At 35.6% G+C, this 26,892-nt stretch overlaps 1 protein-coding gene across 11 annotated transcripts in view; it reads right to left on the reverse strand.

Moving 5' to 3' along the window:
• Sick (sickie) overlaps positions 1 to 26,892 on the reverse strand; it is a 375,431-nt gene that overhangs the window by 89,268 nt on the left and 259,271 nt on the right. For all 11 annotated transcript variants that reach the window (XM_076447138.1, XM_076447119.1, XM_076447108.1 and 8 more), the window contains 4 exons: positions 25,045 to 25,318; positions 2,870 to 3,217; positions 1,656 to 1,883; positions 513 to 927 (listed from right to left, as the gene is read on the reverse strand). In XM_076447138.1, the coding sequence (XP_076303253.1) occupies positions 513 to 927; positions 1,656 to 1,883; positions 2,870 to 3,217; positions 25,045 to 25,318 (1,265 nt within the window). The remainder of the gene's footprint in view (positions 1 to 512; positions 928 to 1,655; positions 1,884 to 2,869; positions 3,218 to 25,044; positions 25,319 to 26,892) is intronic.

A 26,892-nucleotide genomic window follows, 5' to 3' on the forward strand; every position in this document is an offset into this window, starting at 1 on the left:
TCCGTGTTAAACACATGCTGGTTATCAGGACACTGAACTCAGACCCTGAAGATGATCTGGAAAAAGATGGAAACGTTGAAATAACTGTAGTAATTTGCAAAATTGCTTTGTAAAAATAACAATTGATCGAACCTTTGCGCCGAAAGCATTAGATATTCAATATTAACAATAAATACGATCGATATAAGGATATAATTAAAAATAATGAAAATGTACAGCGGAAATTACATAATATTAACATAATAATAACCGTAATAGGAATAACCATAAATAGATAACTGAACCAAACCCTCGCTGATGACTGGAAGATCGATGAGACGTGAAACTCACATAAAAAAATATTCATATCGAATATTGTTCCGACAATCTTATGTGTCTCTGACGTCTCTCATTTGATTTATATATCTAATCGACTACCGACGTACATATTAGATTGTTCAGTGTAGTAAATTCTCGACTGTTTCATGTGTTTGACACAACTAGCTTTAATAAGCAGGGCGCAAAGAAGATACCTTGGGAACGTCCACTTGGTGTATAGGTATTGCTGTGTCTCATCCAGGATGTAGTGTATGGGCTATTAGGAGTGTAATACCCCTGCAGATCAGGGGCCGCATAATTGCTGCACGTATCGCTGAGACTCCCATCTGATGGTTTTAGAACTCGCGGCGAGAAGGAAGCACTTGTTGGTCCGGCTCCGGATCCTCGTTCCCGATGATGAGCAGATGCGAATAGCGCCGTGAATTCTGGGCTACCAGGCTTTGGCAGGCTTTGTGAACCAAGCATAAGTCGATCCCGTACTGATTGGGAAAGTTGACTGGCACTGGGACCCGTGAGGCTGTAACTCTTATAATGATGTCCTTGACTTGAAGTGGAGGAATTTGCCTGCAGTTCTGTGGTGCATGTTTGCGTTCCTCCGGATACTTTAACCTGAAACGACAAATCGAGGTGCTTCAAAACTTATGCCCAACTGTAATTAGTACGCAGAAATTAATAAATGGTAAGGAGTAGATTGCGGATCTTTAGGCAAAATCAAAATTCTCTGCATCAATTAGCCCCTTGTCATCATTTACTTTACAGTTACAGTGATTATAAAACTTTATTTTTTATCCTGAAAAATGTAGTAGAAGAGCACATTTATTTTAATGCTTAAATATTGATTACTAACGAATCAAATTTTATTTAATTTAAAAAGGAACGTGTAACATTAAAATCTTCATGACAAGTGTGACTCGTTAAAATATAGCAAGGGGTTAAGGAGAGCAGATAAAAAGATCTTCCCTTTTTTAATCATTTTAATAAACATATCAGATGATTGCATAAGTTCGTGTCCGAGATTTTCATGAGCACGAAAAAAATTCTTTTCTGATTGTAGAAAAGAATGATGACTATATAATTAATCAATAAAGTTGTATTCTTTAACATTGAACCATTGAATTTTATTTTCAAATCGGGCACGAACCTATGCAATCATGTAATAAAACAACGATGTTCCTAAGATCACGGATTACTTTCTTCTGTTTTGTGCCATTGTTCGTCTCGATTTAACCAAAATTATTGCCTGTACTAATTCAATTCTCTTCAGTATAAATCCAAACATCTGTTAAAAGATATGAAGAACGGAATTACGCGATTAATAACGAATAAAAAAACTGTACCTTTGTTCTCGGAACGGCGCTAACTTGAGCAGTTCTCGTAGTATCTTTACTGCCATTTTGGACTCCGTTAGGGCTGGGACTGGTGCCAGCGCTATGTCTCTTAACGTATCCGAAACTCTGCGGCACTCCTCTAACTTTATTGCTGCTGCTAGTCGACGTCCCTGATGAAACTTTCTGAGGTTTTTCGCCGTTCGCATATTCGGCCATGGCCTGTTTCCGGTGTTTGTCCTGAGAAAATATCAAAACAGTTTATTACCCAGACATAACTATAAATAATTTTTAGAGATACATTATTTTATTAAACAATGGAATAGTGCTACGAATATTTTCACTAACGAACACTGAGTTTAACTAACATAAAATAGAGAAAGCTGTGCTTTCCGGAATGTGTCAAGCGTTGTAAAAAATTTCGAAACGTCTAAATCATCAATAGATTATGGCAATACTCATGATTAGACTACGGACTTTTATGTAAAATAAAAATTGTTTACATCAATTAGAAAGAATAAGAGCCAAATAGAAGCGATATTCTTTTTTCTATAATTTTAATAAGCCGTGACTAATAAATTAATATTCTCAAATTCTTTTAATTTATCAATTGTGTCAAATTGCATCTACTCATTTGTGCTATAAGTGCATAAAATACGCAGCCTATTCATGATTACTAGACTGCGGATTTAATTTATTTATGACAAAAATGGGTATTTGTAATTTAAAGTAGTGAACATGTTAAAAATATTTGAGGACGTCAATGTATTAGTTTTAGATTAATAGAATAATTAAAAGAAGAATACAATTTTTATATTCGGCTCCTGTGTCCTGCAATCAATGCAAACATTTTTTATTCTGCATAAAGATCCGCAGTCTAATAATTAGATTGCGTGTTCTATGGACTCATGGCAAAAAATGAGTAAATGAAATGCAAACCAAGAATGGCATTAGAGACAATGAAAAATGTTGTCACATTATTTTCGACGAATTAGAATTATTAACCGAAGGAATACATTTTCATTTAACGTTTGTTTTCGACAGTTGACGTGCAAACTTTTATATTTTAAATAAAAATCAATTTCAATTTCAATCAAATATTGAAGGCTTGTAATATTCATAGAATTTCTGTTCCGAAAGATGAATTTCCCATTTGGAAAATCAATAACGTCCAGTATGGGGACAAGTCGCAAAGAGATAAAACTATGTATACAGAAAATGTTTACTTGGGATCGCCTGGAGGGACTAGGGCTCGGGGGTGCGCCGTCCTTGTCTCTCTCCCGGTCCCTGGCAGCTCCAGCTTCGATATATTTTTTCCATTGTTGGCTGTTCGAGCTACTGTTCGCCGAGCTGTTCGAGACCTGCTGTTGCTGTTGTTGCTGCTGCTGCTGGTGTTTGAATGCTGAGTTGTCAGTCTGCTGAGAGCTGTCCGATTTCTTTACATGCGGATGATGGCCGCCGGGATGTCTGGAACTTACGACGCGGTACACAAGGCTGCTGCCCTGTTGTGCACCTTGGGGGGTGGCCGAACTACTGCCACCCCCCACAATCACGCCGCCACCACCCGGCACCCTCTGTTTATAACAAAGAAACAGAACAACATTGAATTGAGTTCAAACATTTTACTCCATTATGAAAATATACACTGCTGTGACCCACAGCAATATTCTCACACTTTTCAAAGGACAATGACTTTTTTTTAACACATTATTTACCGGGTGTTTAATTTTTAGAGGTCTATGACCCATGGCTGTGGACTTTTTAACAGATCCTCCAACAGCAACCGGAACTTATAGAACAGTAACAGGAATTATAAACCAACGACTCTCCCCCAGTAATGTAGTGTAATAGTTTCGTTTATTATTATGTAAAAGAAGATTTTTAAGCTTACATTTGGTTAGAAGGTAGAAGAAATTTTGTTTCGTCGAAACAAATATCATGTTGTTTAAATCTGTGATGTTTTAAATTAAATATTGAAATTGTTATGAAAAGTTGAAAATAGATTCAATGTATTTTTTGTAGATCACATTGCAAAGATAAATGACCGAGATTTGGCAAATGCAATAGTGATTACATTTATCCCTTTTTCACCAAAATTTTTCGTAGGACTAATTGTACTAATTGTACATTGTACATTGTACATTGTACTAATTGCTTAAACGATGTCGCTGTAATTGACAGATGCGACCTGGGTCAAGGATTTCCGAAGAGCTCGATTTCACTATTATCGATTCTCGAACACGACGTTTACAGAAGTCAGAACCCCTGATGGTATGACTCACTAAACAGACGCCGCGCCAAGCTGGCGGCCACTCGAAGGGGCACAGAATCTGTTCTGGCTGTTCGTACATAAAACTCTACTCCTCTTTCAATACTGTCTTATAATAAATATTATAATAAATACTGCGTCTCCCTACCTTTTACTTTAATAGATATAATAATATAGACGCGTTTTAAATAATAAAAACTTTTTAAATAAAATGTTATTTGCAGTTTCCAGTTTTTATGATGTTTTAATAAAATTTAATTTGTAGTTTTCAATTTTTTAACTGCTTTAATAAAATTTAATTTGTAGTTTCCAGTTCTTATTTTTTAAATAAAATTTAATTTGTGCTTTTCAGTTTATATTTTATAAATAAAGGTTAGAAACCTTTACCCGGTTGGAAACCGCCGACGTAGAGGCCAACAAAGCTCATCGATCACTGTTTCAGCTTCAAAATCGTTATTTTTTGAGTTGTGTCATTGTTCTTGGGGTGCGATAGACAATAGAACACGTAGCGGCCTTGTCTATTAGCTTGAAACAAGGTTCCTTTTGAGAGGAACGTGCGATTTTGATAAAATAGAAACCGTTTGGTCCAGAAAGCAGACTCTCCCTCGATTTCGCAGATTCCGTTACCATTCACCACGCAAGGTTACCGCGCACGACGTGACTCATGGGGGTAGGGACGATCGTTCATGGTTTTACTGGATCGTAAACGTACGGTAAAAAGGCCATAACCCAGACAAAAGATCCCAGCGGGTCAAGCTCGACTTTTTTCCTCATTGCGCTTTAAAAGCGTGCTGACGCCGATCGAGACGCCTAGTCAGTAACCCCTAACCTAACGCGAGCAGGAGCGAAACGCTCGAGGAACAACAAACATTCAGCGACTTCTTTGCTTTCAGCGACACCACTACCATGAACATTTAAATAAACGAGGCCCTCCTTCCGAGTACGCAGTGTCGGCTACGTCTTTCATTCTTTCTTCTCCTTCTGGTTTATTATCCGAAATACCGGCGTGGAAACACTCTTTTTTCCTTAATTAAATAAATATTATCCTACCAGCGCAGCTCAGGCGCGCCTTTCAGGCGCTCAGAATACACGAATAATGTTAAAAACGGATTTAAGTGCATCACTGACGTTTAGGAGAATGAGAAAGACCTCGTCCCAAAGTAAGATCCCTTTGTCTCCTTTTACATTCTTTTTATCTAGCCCGGAAGTATTTAATTACATTATTTTTAGTATACAAGCGAATGCTTAATTTAGAATCGAAGCAATTAGAACATTTGTAATGCTGGTGGACATTTAACAAGCGGAAGGGTGGTGATAGTTCATAAATTGTTATGATTATGTTTATCGTTTCTTCATTTTTCGACAAAAAAGAGTAAGTGTGATTTAAAACAGTAGAAACATTAGACTATTAGACTAAAACATTAAAAGTAATTGAACATTAAAAACATTGAAAATAAATTTCTATTGCACTGCAGTTTGTTGCAGTTTTATGCATTAGTGTGATAAGATGAATAGATCAAATACAAAACAGTAAAAACATCGAAACAATTTAGGAAGATTGTTGTATTATTTCCAACTTATTACTAGTACCAACTCCAAGATAGTTATCTTGATCAATTACCTGTATCAAGATGTTATCATGAAGATAATAGAGATAATTTTTATTTTGCATGAAAATCCTCAATCTATGTACATATTATTGATTTCATAAGTATACATGGTGTAGTTGAAAGTTATGTACAAACGAGTACAAAGTACAAACTGATTCCTGGTGAAAAAATAAGAAGGAATACAGAATAAAATTTGTTAATTTTTGTACGTACGTATACATTATTACTGTGTTTGTAAACAATATTTCTACTTTATATACTTTAAAACCATGTACTTTAAAATTGTTCAGTTTTAAAGAAACTTTTTATTGAAGGAAACTTGTCATCTACATGTGTGATCCCTCGGTAACGTGTCTTGATTTTTCAAGTCTTGAGAAGCATGTTTAATACAAGGTGTTCCTTGTGTTTTTCCTGGAACTCAATTGCTTCTAAATGCTGTGTAAACATTGTTCACAAAAGCAATGCCAGCATGTGTAGCCAGTCAATTTTCAAACTTGATTTTTTTAAAAATCAAGGCTTGAATGAAAAAATTTTCTTGTATATTTTCGATAGAAATGACGGCTTGTATTAGGTTGTTGCATATGAAATGTCCGATTTTAGAATGCAAATGTTGCAATGCGTTTTGATCAAGGAATACTTTCATTGTATGTCTCTTTGAGGTACAAAGCTCACGATCCTATCTTCAATTTTAATTTACTCATATAAATTTCCATTTAAATAGATTTGATTTCAACATCAAACAGTGCGATTGTCCCGTGTTGCTTTATAGACTGCGGATTTCATGCATTTATGGCAAAAATGAGTGGGTGCAATTTAAAACAGTAAAAAAGGTTGCAATGATTTAAGAATGCTAATCTATGTATTTTTCTCAGCTTGTTAAAATTATTAAAGTGAGAATAAACTATTTATGTGGTTCCAGCCATTTGCGATTAACAACGCACTATTTGCTGATAGTAAAAGGAACTACGAAATAGAGACGACAATCTTATAAATGAAGCATGTGAGTGACCGAAAAATTCAATGTCTACCATAATGCTATGACGAAACGTGTGATTGTTTGATCAATAAGAAATAGTTACGGTTGTGTAACGTTAATACATAACTACGCAACGACCTAATACATAACTATCATACTGTTTCTGTGTGTGTGTTTAAGAGAACAATATACGATAGAAAGTTTAGACAATCTTGTAACACAATTTGAAAATATTATTGGATTGGAACGAAAGTTCGTAGCGTTTGTAAATTAAAATTGAAAGCTAAAATTCAGATATTTATTAAATAACATATTTTCCATTCTGTTCTACTAGTTTTCACCATTTTCGAGGTAACTTCTCGTGTTATTGAATAAACATATGAACAAATACCTTAATTTTCTCTTCGATTCTTAATTTGAAAACGCTACGAACTTTCTTTCCCACCCAATTACTTTTACGAGTTTCGTCTGTGAAACAACATGAGTGAATTGCACTAATCCCTAGAAAGTAACGAGTATTCAATAATCAATCCGCTAATTTCAAAGCGCACTCACCATTTTGTAAATCGCCGACTCGAAATATCCTCGGCAGAACCACCGAACGAACGTAAAATTGCGCACACCGGCAAACTATGATATCGCAGGCAGATTAAATAATACCATTTGTTACTAGGTTTCTCGTGTCCATTCGATCGCGTGAACTCGGTTATCGCGACACTTTTCCACGAATCACTTTTCGGCACCCCCACCACCGAATTCACCGGAATCGTTATCGCTTATTATTTTTCCTCTCAGCCTACCAAATAATTGTTCACACTTTTAGGAAAGCGCGCGTTAGTGGCCGATAGTTAATTTCGCAATAATTTAATTGGCGCGAGCAAGTGTCCTTGATCGTCGAAACAGGGAAAGTTCAACGGCACACGTGTCTTCTGGTTTCGCCGGATCGATAACGGCGAAATACCTGTGTGAGCCTCGAATGCGTCATTGCACGGGATAATTAAGGGGTAGCCCTCGTGCAGAACCACCCCTGTTACTCTCAACAGCGGCTGCAATTTAACTGGTCTGTCTGTTTGTTTCTGACACTACTCGATCCGATTTTCAAATTGCACATTCATTGAATCAGAGCAATTTACATGATCACGAGCAGAACAGTGATGGCAGAAAATATTCGAATGGGAAATACATTATCGATTTGTAGCTTATTCTTTTTCGAATGTGAATTTGATTAAATCTGTACATTTGATAATATGTATATTTGATTAAATCTGTATCTTTGTTTTAATATGAATAAATGGAAATGATATTTGTTTGTAAAACTTTTTTAACGTCCATCTGAATAACGTTTCTGAAATAATAAACAAATAACAGTTTTATTTAGTACATTTCAATCCCCATTATTTATAATTTCCGTGTAACAACAGAGCAAACATCCTTTAAAAGTTCATTAACGAAACATGGAAAAAAACAAATAACCTACAGTTATATGAATAATTACGACTGGATGTTTTCGTTTAAATAAGCATAAACGACCGAGGCGATTATGGTAATAATTGTGACCGACTCCATAATGAATTCGACATCGATATTTCAACGATAAAAAGCGTCACTACCTTAGTTCTTTTTTTCGTGCAGCCTAACCTCCAATGTATACTAAGCAGTTTCTTAATCTTTTATACACAGAGAAGAAAGAAATACAGCAAATTAGCATATCGCGGCACGAGAACAGTTTACAAGGAACACGTTTCACCGCATTCGTTATCAATGCTGTTTCTTTAAATAAGCTGTAACAAACATCGAAGCAGCTACCAACGAGAATTTATTCAAAACATTTTAATAAAATCTGATTGAAAAAATATAGTCGAATAAAATTTTGTTTGTGTACAAACTGTATTTAAACACTGAATTTCTCCGATTTGTAAAAAAATCGACGATATATAAACTGTAATAATTTTGTTACGAAACAAAATGGTACAATATACGTGCACTCATTTTTAATTGCAAACATTTTCCAATATTTTCACAGAAGTTCATTATTGGGGAAAAATACCCTCCTCCTCCTCCTCCCCCCCTCACCATGCTACTACATTGTGCGAAAATATCGTCTGCGAAACCAGAAGCTTCAACCTGTAGAATGAGTCCAATTTATTTCTGAACTATTGTTTATTACAGGCTTGTTATAGATTAAGTATTGATAATTTTTCCAGCACTGGAAATTTAATAAAGTTTTTGGAAAATATTGTTTACATTATTGAATAAGTTGGTACCTAATCAATAGACTGCGGATTTTATGCGTTTATGGCAAAAATGGGTATTTGTAATTTAAAGTAGTGAACATTTCTAAAATATTTAAGGACATCAATGTTTTATGTAGTTTCAGCTTAATAGGATAATTAAAAGAAGAATACAATTTTTATTTGGCTCCTGTGTCCTGCAATCAATGCAAACATTTTTATGTTACATAAAGATCCGCAGTCTACTAATCAATTACTAAACATTTAAGTATTGCATAAGGTGCTATATCAATTTTATATCCATAAAATGAAAATAAACCATATAGAATAGAATTATGCTAGTACGGAAGAAATATTTAATTTTCGAGCTAAAAGCTCCGAGTGCAAAGGATTAATATCGGAGTCGAATACTTTCTAATCTACAGGTCTATTAATTAACTGTGAAAGTGTTTTTCTATACGACGCATAAAGGATTTAGCGTCCGTTCCATTGATTACTTGTTGCCAGGGGGTAGTAACGATGTGAGAGATCAATCTGTGGCGCCGCGCCGCAAGACGCCATAAATATCTCCCGAGGTGAGTGCAATATCTACCCCAAGAAAAAATGGGGTGGAATTGCTTTCCACGAGATTAGATGACGACGGTAAGATCTCCTTGACCATGTGTCCGGCACTATTTCACGGAAAAGGATCGCGGCCAAGGGAAACGGCGTGCCGTGGCCTCGGCATGAAAATGCAGTTTCTACTCCGAAGAAATTAGAGGACGGTTTTCCATCAACGTGAACATCACCACCGCCACAACCTCCACCACCACCGTCATCGACATCCCGGCAAAACCTCCGGCTAACGTCACGTTTTCACGAGCCGGACGGACGTTAACTGCCGACTGCGAGGGTCGACGATCCATTGCTCACCAGCCGGGCCCTCCCCACTTTGTACCACGATACTGCTTACTAACGCCCCGTTAGCGAATACTCCACCGATTGTACAGCCCATCACAAAAAATACCTCGGACCAGGGCGCTATGGTCTGGAAACCCGCTTTTTCTAGCCAAAAGTCAATTTTTCAGGATTAAGGCGGTAGACTCCTATTTCCAGGATTGCAAGGGTGTGGGATTCACGTTCTTATTTCTCGATAATACAAAAATGGGGGTTTTCAGTAGTCAAAAACGCTACATAGAAGATCGATCTACACTCAGTAAAATAAGTCTCCGTACACCCTTTAAAACAGAATAACTTTTTGATAATTGTACCAAACAATCTGATTATTTGTAAGCCATTGGAAGCATTTACTAGATGATGTGGAAAAAAGATTTTCCAAAAATTGCAATTGATCGGGTTACATGCAAAAATAAAAAAAGCATTTTTTAGAACTTTTTTTATGTGGGTCCCTAATGAAAATTTAAAATATATGTTTTGTAGATCTATGTTAGTTTACACATGCTGAAAATTTCATCGAAATCGGTTGACGCAAGAAACTTATCAAAAGTCGTATTTTCACCACGTTTAGCAGCTTGTAGCTCGTGTGTATGTCAATCGATTTCGATGAAATTTTCAGCAGGTAACTACTATAGATCTACAAAACAAATATTTAAAATTTTTATATTAAAGGCCCAAATAAAAAAGTTTTAAAAAGTGCCTTTCTTATTTTTGCATGCAACCTTGTAAATTGTAATTTTCAGAAAATATATTTTGCACATCATTCAGTAAACCAATGCTTCTAATTGCTTACAAAACATCAGGTCATTTGGTATAATTATAAAAAAGTTATTCTGTTTTAAAGGGTGTACGGAGACTTATTTTACTGAGTGTACGGCGCTACCGCCCTTAAAAGTCCTATTTTTTCGTTTACGAGGCGTAATTTGCATTAGTCGGAAGCATACAACTGCGCATGTAGCTATTAGGTCGTTGCGTATGAAGTGTCCCATTTTGGACAGTAACGTTAAACAAACGGAACTAGGCATTTCTTATTGATCAAAGAATCACACGTTTCTTCATTGTATTATGGTAGACATTGAATTTTTCGGTCACTCATATGCTTCATTTACAAGATTGTCATGTGTATTTTGTAGTTCTTTTTACTATCAACAAATAGTGCGTTGATAATCGCAAGTGGCTGGAGCCACATGAATAGTTTATTCTTACTTTAATAATTTTAACAAGCTGAGAAAAATACGTAGACTCTAGCATTCTTAAATCATTTCAACCTTTTTCACTGTTTTAAATTGCACCCACTCATTTTTGCCATGAATGCATAAAATCTGCAGTCTATAAAACAGCACGGGACAATCGCACTATTTGATGCTGAAATCAAATCTATTTAAATGGAAATTTATATGTGTAAATTAAACTTGTATAAGTATTTCTTGATCAAAACGCATTGCAACATTTGCATTCTAAAATCGGACATTTTATATGCAACGACCTAATATTTTCATAGCTATATGCTGCCGAATAATCCAAATTACGCCTCGTAAACGAAAAAACAGGGGTTTTGAGGGTGATAGCGCCCTAAATCGATCTTTTATCTAGCTTTTTCGACTACAGAAAAACCCCGTGTTTGTATTATCGAGAAATGAGAAGGCCAATCCCGCACCCTTGCAATCCTCGAAAGGAGTCTACCGCCTTAACCTCTTGCCCTACGATTTATTTTACGGTTTCAGTGATCAGAACTTTTTTGTAGTTCGTATACTTTCCTAAAAAAGGAGGAAATTTATATCTATTGTATTTGTTATATATTCTCCAATAGCTGTACATTAAGAAAACCGAAGTAGAATTTTGTTTCGGTTTCAAGGAAATTAGTAGCATACGTATGTACACAAAAGTCAATACTTGTCAGCACAAGGGGTGTGACTTTTTGCAAGATGACATGCAACTCACCACATCATTATTAATTATAGTCGAAGAAGTAAATGGCCCAAATATAAAACTCTTCAATATACACTTAATGATTCCATAAAAAAAACATAATTTCATTAGTTGTACACGAGACTGAATTTTTTATAAAACAAGTAATAAGTCGTGGTAGAAAATATTCTATTTAAAGCAAAGTACAGAAAGGGTATTTCAACTTGCATAATTGGCAAACGACGAGTTACGTCTCTGCACGTTGAGTTAATTATAGAGTACAACCTGGAATATTTGATCGAAGTTTAAGTTGATTAAACGTTCGGATTTACGACGACGGTAAAACTTATCAGATCACGTGGATTAAGCAGGAATAGCTCTAGCTCATTTATGTTTCACGATAAAGAGAAGATGTACTTCACTTATGTATTGCAAGCTTTAACCGGATGTTATATTTATCTTAAATCGACGTAAGAGACTGGCATCCAACTTCTCCCGTTAAATAACCACTAAAAATTGCTGCACCACTATTCAAAATATTGTTTACATTATAAAATATTACTTTTAAAGCTCGGTAGGTGTAGTGATAATAATGTAAACAAATATTTTGAATAATGATATAGTAAATTTTAATGGCGCCTCGGAGCCACCATTCGAGTGCTAAGAGTTGAAATTAAACATTGAGAAAAGAAGAAAATTCTATGCGGGTTATAAGTACTTCTTTTGTTTTCATCTTGCCTTCATTGAACATCAGCAGATCTCAGAAAGTACGTGAAAGCTTGGCGAGTCAGTAAGAAATTTTCAATCCAAAGCACTTAAATAGAAGATTATCTGAAGCAGCTTATCGGTTAAAGATGGAACTAATTTTCCGGAAAAAGACTTATCGAAGCGTAAAATTTCTTCTCAACTTGATTTTATCGGAAAGGAAGGAAGCATGGTAATGGATATTGATCTTACGTTTAAGTATTCCGCATGAAGGAAACAATTTCACAGCCATTGTACACTACTTAGAGAACCCGTTAAAACGTTGAATTTGGGAAAAATATTTAATAAAATATTAATCTCGTATTCTTCTCGAAATATTGGGATTTCATTTAAACGACACTATACTAAAGTACGAAAACAATAAGATTACAAAGACTTTGAAATTTTTATTGTTAGCTACAATATTTCAGGTATATTTTAGTAAGAAATTATTGTATATGTACTGTATACTGACTTTGATTGCATTTATGTAATAAATCTGTATTTGTACAAAATTTGTATCACAAAGTAATAACGGAAACACAGGATCTAAGAAACAGCACGGACCCGAGGGTTATTCTTAGATCAAGGCTTTGCTGACTAATAGTTTTAATTTCCATATTCGATGATTTTAATTTTAAATTGATGAAAAATAATATTTATTTATTATAGAATACGAGAGAGCTAACGATTCAGTCAGAGAAGATATAATTTGTTCCCAAATGTGTATTGTTTTAAATGCTGTTGAAGCACAACCAAGATTTTCCTCTGAAATAGATAATAATTTTAGACGATCAAATGTTAGGGCTAATAGCCCGTTCAGAACAATCGTTATCAGAATCATTAGGGTGTGCTGATTGTCAGCTAAAGTGGAGAATTATCTGTTTGTAGTCGAAGACATGGACTTCGTCGTATTTTAGTGAAAATTACTCCTCGTTAGTAGGCGATTATAGTTCAAGTAACGAGCAGAAATTGTTTCTTCGTGGTTGATGCCGCTGTGCAAATACCTCAGACAAATTGTGTGTCATCCTCCACGAATACTTTAGCAGGAAAGGGTGAATAATTGAAAGAGCAACAGAATACATATCATTAAGTCATTATTACATTGTCTAGTAAAATAATGGCAAAAAGGAGTCAATTATCGTGCCTTTTTAACCTTCGATATGCTATGCCAGGGTCATTCGTGAGCGTCGCGGTAGGGGTGGGGATAAGCTTGAGCGACTGTCAATATGTATTAGGTTGTCCCAAAAGTTGGTTTTCGATTCATGCACATAATGCAAATTCATGTTAGGAAGTATTGGGTTGGCAAATAAGTTCGTTCGGTTTTTTAGAGTGGAATAAATCACAAAAACCGAACGAACTTATTTGCCAACCCAATACTAAAACATTAACATAAAGATTATCGCACCGTTTGTACTTATTTAGCAACATTAAAGAAACACATTCCGGAAGAAACTTTTGGGACAATCATTTTAGACAACAATAAAATACAATTTTATTTCGAAATACGACGACGCTTTTTAACCCTTAGCACTCGAATAGTGACTCTGAGGCACCACTAAAAATGGTTGTATGTACCGTTATTGAAAATATTGTTTACATTATTAAATATGTAGGTATCTAGATTAAGAACAGTCCTGTAAAACCTCTGTGTTTTTGCCCGGAAAAAAGATCTGCTGCCTATAACTCGGAAATGAAAGCCATGAATGTAACTTATATGTCAGCCTGTTCCCAATAATCAGCCTCCCCGAAAACAAGTTGCTAAGAAATAAATATCTATTAACAAATTCTATCAACCTAATAGCAACCTCCAGGACTGTAGATTGCTAAGACTAAGGACGGTCCTGTAAAATTTCTGGTTTTTTGCCCGAAAAAAAGATCGCGTTTCCGAGCTCGATCGAGACGAGACGCGCGCGAAGAAGAGTCCCCGGTGCATCGTCACCGAGGAACGAAGACGGATGCACGCATTTTGCTCGGATTGGGAAGAAAGAGGAGAAAGATTAGCGTACACGTCGCCATGAGTTATGCAGGCGGGTCACGGCAGGTCGTCGAATGGAATCGATATCTGCCGGGTGAAATAATAACCGTTCTCTTTCCCTCCCCATCTCTCGCTGCGCTCTTTGACCGTCTTCGTTCAGCACGTGAGCGGAACAGTTACCGCAAATGGAGTCTAGCTATAGACACGGAGAAACGGCCCTCCACGCTCCGGGGCAGTTTCGCTTCTCCACTGTTTTTCGCTGATAATACGCACGTGCTGGCTGATTGTGAATCACGCGGGGCTCCCCATTCTCATTCTTCTACTCGCTGTCTTTCTAATTAGAAGAATTATTTCGCGTTCCTTTCACCGCGGTAAACAGGAAGCTCATGGACTTTTTCATTTCGTTGCGCGGCGCGCTGGAATATACGAATCAAGTGGCACGTAGTTGCAAATGGTTGTCGTTGGTCGATTCGACTTCTTCGAACTTCAATTTTATTTTACTTCACTTGTACACTTTACTATACTTTACTTTATTTTATTTTATTTTACTTTACTATACTTTATTTTATTTTACTTGACTATACTTTATTTTATTTTACTTTACTATACTTTATTTCATTTTACTTTACTATACTTTATTTCATTTTACTTTACCCGTATACTATACTTTACTATACTTTATTTTGTTTTACTTTACCCGTATACTATACTTTACTATACTTGATCTTATTTTACTATTTTATTAGTGGAGTTGATTCTGTTGTAGTGGTTAATAATCGTAGCATACATTGTTCTTATTAAAAAATATTGTTCCTATTAATCCTCTGCACTCGGAGATATTTTAATTCGAAAATTAAAAATTTCTTCCAACCTAGAATATTCCCATTCCCCGTGATTTTTAAAATTTTATGGATACGAAATTGGTATAATACCACATGCAATATCCAAATGTTTAGTAATTGATTAAATACCAACTTGTACAAGCTACTACCTACTACTGTTATATAATTTAATATATTATATTACATACTATTACCTATAAAAGCCCGTAATATAAGCAATATAGTGTAGAAATAAATTAATTTTTTCCGACCTAGAATAATTCCATTCTATACGAATTCTTTTTATTTTATGGATATAAAATTGATATAGCACCTCAAGCAATACTTAAATGTTTAGTAATTGATTAGATACCAATATATTTAATAATGTAAACAATATTTTGAATAATGGTGCGGCAATTTTTAGAAATTCTCAGTCACCATTCGATCCTAAGCGTTAAACATTGACAATAGATACGTAAATACCGACAATATAAAAATATTTCGATGTTTTATTAACGATATTATTAACACCGTACTGTTTACTCATGAATTTAAAAAATTTACGGATGAATTAATTATTTACAACAAGACTGAATGCTTGAAGTCTACCTGCTGACGGGTGCAAAACACAGTGAAACATGTATTCAAATGTTCTACAATAATTCATTATTAATAATTAATGAGATATTGTTAATAAGTATTTGAAACATTTTATTTCACTTTGGGATTTTGTCTTGAAGTAATATGTTTGGATTTCGAAGCTTCAGAGGGTTGTTGTTTCAGAGAAAAATAATATATTCTTAAAATACCACAGTAGAATCGAGTTTTGGCCGGAAAAGTCGCTTTCCAGACCACTGTACGTCTGTTCTATCGGGAACGTTGTTTACGTTCTTCACGAGATTTGACAAATCCTCCGTCCCTCGAGAATCGACGGCAACGACGAGAAAAAGACGAGAGAAAAAACCGAAGAAAAGTCGACGCCGCGGAAGGAAAAGGATAAAATATGGACAATCGGTCCGGAGGGAGATCGGGAATCGATACCGATCCTTGAAACCCTTTTTCAAAGCAATGGCTGCGATTTCGAGGTAAATGTTCGGAAAATATGCTTTCAGAGAGGATTGGATTTTAGAGGGAACGACGAAGACACGGTACTAAACAGCGGATCTTTATGCAAAATAAAAATTTTCTACGTGATTTGCAACAATCTCGAGTGAAATAGACATTTGTTTTCTGTCTTAATACGTTTAATTGGTTGAAAATAATAGAACAGTATTTTTGAATTATTCTAATGTTTTTACTGTTTGGTTCGGAAAATCGAACGGTTTGAACATTACTTATTAATAGACAGCGGATCTTTATGCATTTATAACAAAACTGAATAGGTGTAATTTAAAACAGTGAAAAGTAGTGATAACATTAGAAGAATTTAAGAATTCGGTTATATTATTTTTTCAACCTTTTATCCATATTGACAAAGAAAATAAATGTTTATGTCACTCCAATTTGTTATAATTCTGGCAAAACATTTTTATTTTGGATAAAGATCCGCGGCTGTCTACTTATTAAATACATAAGTACTACTGCTGTAATTAGAAATGTGATATACAGAGTGTTCCAAAAATGTGGGACAACCTTGAAAGGGGTGGTTCGTTAGGTCATTTGAAGTAACTTCTTCATTTTTGGGACTTTTTCATTTTTGTATACTGCTCAAAATATTTATTTGTTAAAGTAATCTTTAATTTTGTTGTTAAGCATCAAAGACTATCTTTTTGAAATCTCTCATTCGCTGGTTCGGTTAATCAAGGTTCTACTGTAGCTTCTAATTACGGATGAAATGGTTGGGGCAATCCATGATAATTACGTTCCTGACTACGATATTGAAAGTCTATCCAAGATTATAAACTGCTTGCAGTGCGAATGATGTGTAAGTAATGAAGAAAAGTGAGGCAAGTGAAAAATAAAGCTGCTTCCGAGTTGAAAATATGGGTTAAGAAGCCTATACTATTAAGAGCGATCGATGTTGGACAGAGCATCGACACTGACATTGATGTCGTATAACAGAACAAACTGGTAAAGAGGTGGAAGCAAAACTTTATTGTACGTATACATTTATTAAAAACTGGAATATCAAATAAAAGGTGAAAGCACATAGACATCAAATATTGTGATTTACATGACAAATATAAAGAAGAAGAAGTAGATTTACGAAATGTAACAATAAGTTATGTGCCAATTATTTTAAATAAAATAATTAAAGGAGTGTGTTGGGAGTAATTTTTGTTCATGTTAGTATTACTGCTAACTTCTAGGTTGGCATGAAATTAATTTATAATATATGTAATAAATATATATATATATATATAATAAAGAGAGAAATAAAAGAAGGGTACTTAAAATTATAAAATCCGAAATAAAAAGTAATTGAATATAAACCTGCCTCTTACGCTCCCAGGTATGCGGATATGTGACCCCTCACACAAGAAATGCATAATATTCATATTTATCAAATTCAGTTTGAAATTTTCACTGCTGATTCAATATTCCAAGGGAAGGAGGATAAAATGGGTATAGCAGAGAACGCGGAGTATCAGGAATATTGACGAACGTAAAGCCTCCCAGTGGAGGGTAAGAAGCGAAGAAAAAAAAGACCTAACTTGTCCATGCTTGAGCTAGTGAAAAAAGACGACTGAAAGTCTACTGGAAAATCTACGAGAATACACTCGATCCAGTCTACGTAATATTTGTTATTCGATAAGAAATATTTGAAATAAAACATTCAAAACAATTGACACGTTTCTATAATTAATTAAATGATTATTTGCTATTTTATTTTAAATGAAATGTGCCCAATCCTGGAACAAAGTACCCATACATACGTGCAGGTTTATTTCACGTTAAATTAGAATGTGGTAATGTCATATTTCCATGAGCTATAGAATAAACAATTAAATAATGTGCAACGTTCTACCTAGCTAGCTTGTCTTGCTACACCATGGAGGCTTTGCACGACCAAATTTGTCCCTCATTTTTGTTCTAAGGAGTCGTTGTACAGGGAAGACTTCAATCTTCAAATCTATGGCAATTTCATCGTTGAGAAAAAGTTTTGGAAGTTTCTAGAGCCGTTTGAATTTGCAACATTTTTCAGGAAAAATGTTCTTCAGTGTTTCACCTGGTACACTCAGCTACATCGTGTATTTCAAGTGAAACAATGTACCCATACATACGTGCAGGTTTATTTCATGTTAAATTCGAATGTGGTAATGTCATACTTCCACGAGCTATAAAATAAACAATTACATAAATGATTTGCAACGTTCCACCTAGCAAGTTCGTCTTTTTCTTTAGTGTGATGGTTTACTTCAGCGTGGTGGCATGTTTCCTTGGAGTACTACCCATATCCGAACATCCATGTCATCAATCAAGGAAGCTAGCCGGGGGTGGGAGTCTCCCCTGACGTTTGGGGGGTCTCCGAAATCGATTTTAGCTCGGATTCGACTGTAGTCGGTTTTTGTTCTCTCGCCGGCGCCATAAAAGCGTCTTGCGAAGTTGGTCGATTTCTCAGACGACCTCTAAAAGCCTGATTAGCGGGGTGCAGAACATAGTCCGCAGAGCAAAGCAGAGCGGAGCGACGCGGCGGTTGCCGGCGACATACGGCGTTACATGATGCGCCGAAGCAACCGAGAAAAAGGGTGAATACGGTGAATGGGGCTATTAGGGCAAAGGGGGTCAGATGCGTGCGATGCAACATGCACCGGTGGTGCAGCGTACGTCGTTTATTAAAGGGGAATAAAAGGGGAGAAAATGAACGAGATACAACCGAGATAGACTGGCCAAGTGGGCTCGGAGGTGGTGAACGAGACCAGGAACGATTCGCTACTGAACGAAACAGTAATTTCGAGAAAATAGTTGGACAAACGGAGAATAGTTCTCGGCTTGGAAAAAACGATTGCCACCGCAATCAATAAACTGCGGATCTCTATGCGAAATAAAAGTTTGTGTATCATATATCGTTTGCACGGAACAGAAGTTGCATTGTGATTTCGTCTCTTAACCCCTTGCCCTACGATTTATTTCACGGTTTAAGTGATTAAAACTCTTTTTGTAGTTCGTAATTTCCTAAAAAAGGAGAAAAATATCTATTATATGCCTACATGTTCTTCAATAACTATACATTAACAAAACCAAAATATAATTGCATGTTGGTGTAAAGGAAATAAAGACATACATATTTATTAGAGTCTGTTCAGAATCTTCATCCTCAAGTCTGAAACGATATTGTAGGGCAGGGGGTTAACAATTTTAATCAGTTACAAATTATTAGACTGTGGATCTTTATGTATTTATGAAGACATTATGTGACAATATAAAACAGTAAAAGATTAGAAAAATTTCAGAATATCATAATGTTGTTTTTAATGAAACAAAGTCGTTAAGGGATGAAATCAATTTTTATTTTATTCCTGTTCCCACAATTGATGCAGAACATTTTTATTTTGCATAAAGATTCGCAGTCTACAAATAATATGTTACAATTCTTCAAATATTTTTATATTGTCACTATATTTAATAAATACGTAAAATCAGCAGTCTGGATAGTGTTCAAAGAAACTTGGTATGGTGAATATGTTATACAGGACAGTCAGAGTCGCCAGATCAGGGGAATTGACTTGAATTGAGGGGAAAAGGGCCGTGGCAGAAGTGTGGACAATAGCGTCGTAGAAGAGGAAGGTAGAGTGGGGAGACTTAATCTGGCGACTCTCGAGTACAGTATGTTATTCCCCATGGTATGACGTTTCTCAAAAATCATGGATTTTGTAAACATTTTTTTATACAGTTTTGTGGACACGATAATACTATGCAACTTTCACTTCAACTTCTTTTTAAGTTCTTAAGACATTTCACGAAAAATATTGAAATTTTCAGGGGCTGATTTCACCCCTTCAATGCGAGAAGAAGGACGAAAAAGTAAGGTTATTTTCAAACCTTCCTTGAATTTGAGAATATCAATATATTCTCCTTAACTTATTATAATGGTTAAAAAGGAAAGAAAGTTGTACATTTAATTTAACTATTTCTTTAAGTTTAAGTTTTCGTTTCTTTCTCAATTTTCATTTATTTATACACGATATGTATAAAGTAAGTTACCAGTCAATAGTGATGTTGGTTATTTGGACACATCAATACCAAGCAAACAATTGCACAAAAAGACCATAACCATTATTACAGTGATGAAGATTCTGAACAGCTTCTGATAAAAATGTATGTTACTTAATGATTTCCTTTGAACCGAAATAAAATTCTATTTTGGTTTTGTTAATATACGACTATTGGAGAACATATAGGAATATAATTTATATCAATATTATACTTTTTTAGGAAATTACGATCTACAAAAAAAGTTTTAGTCACTGAAACCGTAAAATAAATCGTCGTGCAAGGGGTTAACTAATGAAAAAGACCGAAACTTTTACGTACACCTAACATTTTTTAAATTATAATACAAATATGCAGTTTGAAATTATCTGGTATCGACAAAATGTACTTTTTATATAATTATGAGCTGAAATGATAAAGTTTCAACGTCGATCCGATTTCGTTAAAATTACGACGTGTACTTTAATATTGTTTTAGTTGGACCCGATTCGAAAATCACAGAGTGGTGCCGGACCTTTAACTCAATTTCCTCGGTAACTCGATTCTCGTCGTCCCATGAAACATTTAAAACGAGCCACCCCGTATACAGCAGCTGCACAACCGAACAGCTGACGTTCACGTACGAAAGAGGTGCTTCTGTAGATTCATTGTTTGCGCCCTCTCATTTACGATTATGCGTTGTTCATGCGTTCGGGTGGCAGTGAACGTGGTTATGGAACAAATACACGAGCGCACGTAATGTGTCTTTAATAATTGTTGTACACATTCCAAATATATCGTAGTTGTTCAAGCAAGACGATTTTATAACACTGATGTGCGTAACTATGGAAAATGAAATCCTTGGTGGCGACGTCCGAGTAAAAGTAATTTTTACTTAACATTCCACTTTTCAGATTATTGAAATGAAAATATTTTATTTAGCATAATCTCCCTGCAACGAAAAATACTGTTTTATATTAATTGTGTAACATTCAAACTGAGGCGAAATAGAATCACGTGAAGTGTAACAATTTTGTTTGATTACGAGTCGGATCTTCGCAATTTTGTTGATTAGTATTAACCTCAAATAATTGTAATTTGGATAAGCTGAATAAATTTGAATAAACAATTCGCGGGAAATTACATTTCAATGTTTGGGTAACGAAGTTTACTCAAATGTAATCACATTTTGCATAATTCTGGTGATATCAAACATATTAAAGGGGATTGTTATTTATAAATGGCATTGCAATGGTAGATGAACGAATTCCCTTTACCGACGGGACAATGAATAAGATATTTAAACAAGAAAATACGAGCAGGATTATTTAATGTTAACAAACAAATGATATTTCGAAATTACTGGTAACTAGACTGCGGATATTTATGCTAAATAAAATGTTAATGAATCATTTGCAGTAAAGGAGTGTTAAGCAAAAATCGATTTGTTACATGTTGATAATTTGAATGATTTACTTATTGTAATTATTATTTGTGTCGTCGACCTATCTCTGAAAGAGCTGGCGACGAAAAAAAAGACACATATTATACATATATTGTAATTATTATTTAAAATGTGCCCATATTCTTACATTTCTGTAATGTTTTCAGTGTTTTACGTTTCGCCTACTCAGTACTGTGATAAATGCATCAAATTCACGGTCCATTGATAACATTTCCGAAGCTATGACACGAATACCGATCACAACTGATGTACAAGAGCGTGATCGAGTTCTGCGGAAGATCACAATGTATGGCCTGGAAATGTTAGTATCGATTTGGCATCATTCTCATCAGCAGCGACTCCATCGTCGTGCAGTCGGATGCGTCCGACTGTTCCGCAATTATCGGTGTAGGGAATCAAGAAACTGCGGGGCGAGTCACTGAGCGCTCGTGTGCGTGCGTGTAATTCGCATTGTTTCACCTCGTTACCGTTTATTCCGACCGGATCGATTCGCCGCAGCTCCGATTTAAGCTTAATTAATTTTCGTCGATGTTTATCGAGCAACTCGATGTCAACTGACGTTTAATAAAACTTAATTGGTTTCTCGACCGAACTGGCACATCGTGTGCTCGTCGATGACAATATAATGAACAAGCCGGTGACAGATTACTTTGATTGGGAACCGTGGAGTGCACCGATGACAATATGAGAGCGTCCTGTTTGTTCACGAACTGTTCAAATTATGGATGGATTAATTCTGAAGTTGAGAATTAACTTTCAATTATGTATGTTGCGAGATTTGTCGAGGGCTCGATGAATAGTTATATGTATTCGGCCGCTTTATAGTAACAAGTGCGTGGCTTGTTGGGCGCAATTCTGGCATACACGATTTTGGCAAACATATGTTCAATTGTTTACTATTTTCAAGCGGACAGACACGACAATTCATTTTTAACATCAGAACAGTTCTAAACAATTCTATCATTAAGACATCGTCATTATTCATAACGATCTCGTTCACGTTATTAATTATGATCAGACTTTAGCTATTAACATAGATTTATTCTTCTCAGCTCACTGAAATAAAAATGTTCATTTGTTATACATACACTGCGGATCTTTATGCAAAATAAAAATTTCTTACCTAAATTGCAACAAACAGGAGTGAATCCCTATTATGTTTAGTAGGTTGAGAATGATACAATAGTATGTTTAAATGTTTCTAATATTTTCGCTATTTTAAATTACACCTACTCATTTTTATCATAAATGCATAAAATCCGCAGTCTAGTTGTACATAATACTTTTTCTCTATTATTACTATCATTATTTTCTCTATTATGTATAACAAATGAACATTTTTATTTCCGTGAGCCCAGGAGAATGAATTTATGTTAATAGCTAAAGTCTGATCATAATTAATAACGTGAAAGAGATCGTTGGACGTTATGAATAATGACGATGTTTTAATGATATAGTTTTAACGATAATATATTATTAGAGATTTAAATTCATAGACTCGACAGTACCTCAGATATTTTAGAGACTGTCATTTCTTAGAGTACAATGAAGATTTGATCTAAAGTGTCAATTAAATTTTACTGTAGTGAATCAGTAGGAACTCGTTACTCCGAGAGTCACTATATTAAATGATGTCTTTCATAAAAGATGAGTAATATGAGAAGAATTCATAGAGTTTATATAAAATTCATATCAACCAGGGTAGCATTACTGTCTGACATAGTAGAACGGAAGTATAAGACGAGGAAAAAGTTGTTCAATGGAATTTACTATAAATATACATATGTATACTATACTATTGCAAAAAGCTACTTTTACTATATTTTTCGTAATTCAGAGTAAAGTAATCCATCTAACTTGCCAGAAAAACAGAATCAGATTGGCCCATTTAGGAAAAAGTAATTTTGATTTAGATTGTGAGCCATAAATTACGAGACTGGCTTATTTCACTTTGTCAAGCTGTGCTCGAGTCAAATCCTCGAAGAGAAACGCTACGCCGTAACGCAAAGATTTGATTTCCGGATGTACGAGGTGTGTTCAAAAAATAACATTTTCAAATAGGAACATGAATGTTATCCCCTTCAAAATAGTCTCCATTAGATATTACATACTTATGCCAGCGCTTCTTCCAATCCCCGAAGCACTTATAGAACTCGATCTTCGGGATAGCTTTAGCTCTCTCAGCGGTGCGCTTTTAATCTCATCTGTGTTTGAAAAACGACGACCTTTTAAGGTTCTCTTTATTTTTGGGAACAAAAAAAAAGTGACACGGGGCCATGTCTGGTGAATACGGAGGCTGGGGCACCATAACAGTGTTGTTTTTGGCCAAAAAATCACGAACAATCAATGTAAGCTAACAATAGATTAAACATCGAATATGACAACCAATGTAAAAGTGTATAAAGAATAATGGTCATCCGTCCTAGGGGTGAATCTACATCTCTGGATCGGTGGACATTTGTAAAAGAAACGCCGCTAAATTGTCGTTAAAGTTTGTTTTTACATCAATACCTTCCACTCATCGAGAAGAGAAAGAGTTTGAAAGGAGCCACATGTCGCAAACAAATAGTTATTGAGATATAAGCTGTTGAAGTCCTTGCAAAATTTGATTCTGAAAAATTCGTAAGTACCTATTGACATTAGTATTTTATAATGTAGGATTAATATTCTTATAACAATGAATATAAGGTATTCTTTCATATTTTGCAACTTCAAAATAATCCGAATGGGCAGGGAGACGATAACGTCTACGGGCCTGGCGACGAGTGTCCCTTTAAATTTCGTTTGTCTCGAGGCACGCACATGATTATATTCTGTCTCATCGACACGGTCGGGTGGACTGTAGACTTTTTTCTATACGTATAACTCCACACAATAAAATTATGCAAAAATTTCAACAGCTTATATCTCAATAACTATGTATTAGTTTGCGCTATGTCCTTCAAACTTTTTCTTTTCTGGGTGAGTGGAAGGTGTTGAAGTAAAAAACAATTTTAACAACAATTTTCTTTGTTGTAAACAATTTTGCAAGTATCTCTTACAAATGTCCACCGACCCAGAGGTGTAGATTCACCCTTAGAACGGATGACCATTACTTTTTATACACCCCGTACAGACACTTTTCGAACATGTTTACTAGTAAACAACAAAGAAAAAATGACGTGAATCGGGCTAATACGAACACACCTCGTAAAACGTTGGAAATTTAAGTGAGAACCACTGCAGTCCGCAGTGAAGTTATCCTGTTTGGTAACGAGCACGGGATTTAAAGTTGATTTGAACGATGAATAGGTACGGCGAAATATCGATTTAGCTAAGTTCGCTGACCTTGTGATGAGAGGAATGGCCCGTGTGATTGGCGGAGGTGTGATTTCCGGCGGGAAGAGATGCCAGGTCCTCGATGGTTAATTCTGCTAAGGCGTCGTTGCCACCGCTGCAGCCGCCTAGCAAACCGCCTGCAATGACGCCGCCGCTTCCTGGACTGCCCCCGATGCAACCTCCATCCGACCTTACAACGTTCGCGGAGGGTCTCTTCTGCACCCTCCTCGAGGTCACCAGTTCCTTCACCCCTGACAACTCTCGCCTCGAACCACCCACGTATCTAAAAACAGCGCACGGATCTCTTGTTATTGGTTAGCTTCCACGTACCGACACAACAATGAATAGTTACCCTTAACCCTTTCGCTACGGCCAATTTTAATACATACTACGCGTACGGTAGAAATTCAACTGTGACGTACGATAACCTGTTTAATAAATGAACGCTTAAAGGGCTGTCCTGTAAGCCTAACAAAGAAAGATTTTCTCAGGCAACTTTACTTTACCCTTGCCGTAACATTTTCTTTCAGTCACAGTATTAAAACGTCTTCATCCCCGAAAATTTATATTTTTTGTGTGGCCACACTTATTTGAATGCTTAAAAATTGATTACTAAACTGCGGATCTTTATGCATTTATGGCTTATGAATATTTTCAAAAAATGTTGTGATATAAAATTCGATCGAATTTAGTAAGATATCATTTTTTTTTTGGATCTACAAAGGCTGTCCCCATTGAAAATTGCTTAAACATCCGCAGTCTATTGATTACAAACGAATCACATTTTATTTCATCTAAAAAGAATGGCCTGGCATTCATACTTGTTAGATTTTGTCAAAAACCTTCGTCACGAGTATGACTCGTTAAGCAACAGGTCACCACATTTTCAGCTGAATCTCCTTCAGTTTTAGTAACAATGATCAAGTGGAACGTACGAAAATCATGAAGTCTCTGAGACTTGACATTTAAAATTACAATTCTGCTTTAGAATTCTAGGTCCTACTGTTTAGCACTAAACCTACCGAGCCTTAAAAGTAACTGGTACATGTTCCCTTATAAAAATGACAAGATTGAATTTATTTAGACTTTGTGCGGCTCCTATTATGATACGTGCTCTACTAAAGATATTTATACAATCAATTCTTCCAAAATCATTTTTATTATTTCAATAATTGTAAAATAATAAATCTGGAATTGATGGTGGTGGCAGGTTTAGTGTTAAATATTGGGACGTGAAAGTTGTTGAACCTACATCTGAAATGGTCGTGGATGTACGAACTATAATGGTAGAACTTTTCCATTTAGAACGTTCGGATAAGATAACGCAGGGAATACAAAGTTGGATGCGCTAGACAATGGAGGCTCAGTAGCTTCTTTTAGGCGAGGCCTCTGACGAAATGGCGCAAACGTTTCAAAAGACATCCAAGCCTGTCCTGTGCCTATGGATCGTGCCAAATGAGGCTGGATTTGAATCGTACAGAAATTGCTCTATTAGCGAGATTAGATCCACGAGCCAATCCACTCGACGGACAGTGTCCATCCAGTAAGCTGTTCCAAATCGATGAATTGCTGTTCACCTACCCGTCCTCTTTGTGAACAGGTTTTCGTTCGTACTGGTTGTCAATTAAATGTGGACAAAAGCTATCGAAACGTCCCTTCACTATTACGTGTATGTAGCATAGTTTCAAAGTAAATACACGTTGCTTCATTCGTCGCTTGGAAGCCATTACATTTTTCGTGAATTAATGAGAGTTGAAACTTCCACCACTATAGCCATTAGTAATAATTCGTTGAAACGCGTATATCTTCCTATGTCCTTATTTGAAAATAATGAACAAATGTGTCATATTTCAATGA

Source organism: Lasioglossum baleicum, chromosome 1 (assembly GCF_051020765.1).
Source record: "Lasioglossum baleicum chromosome 1, iyLasBale1, whole genome shotgun sequence".
NCBI classification, from domain to species: domain Eukaryota; kingdom Metazoa; phylum Arthropoda; class Insecta; order Hymenoptera; family Halictidae; genus Lasioglossum; species Lasioglossum baleicum.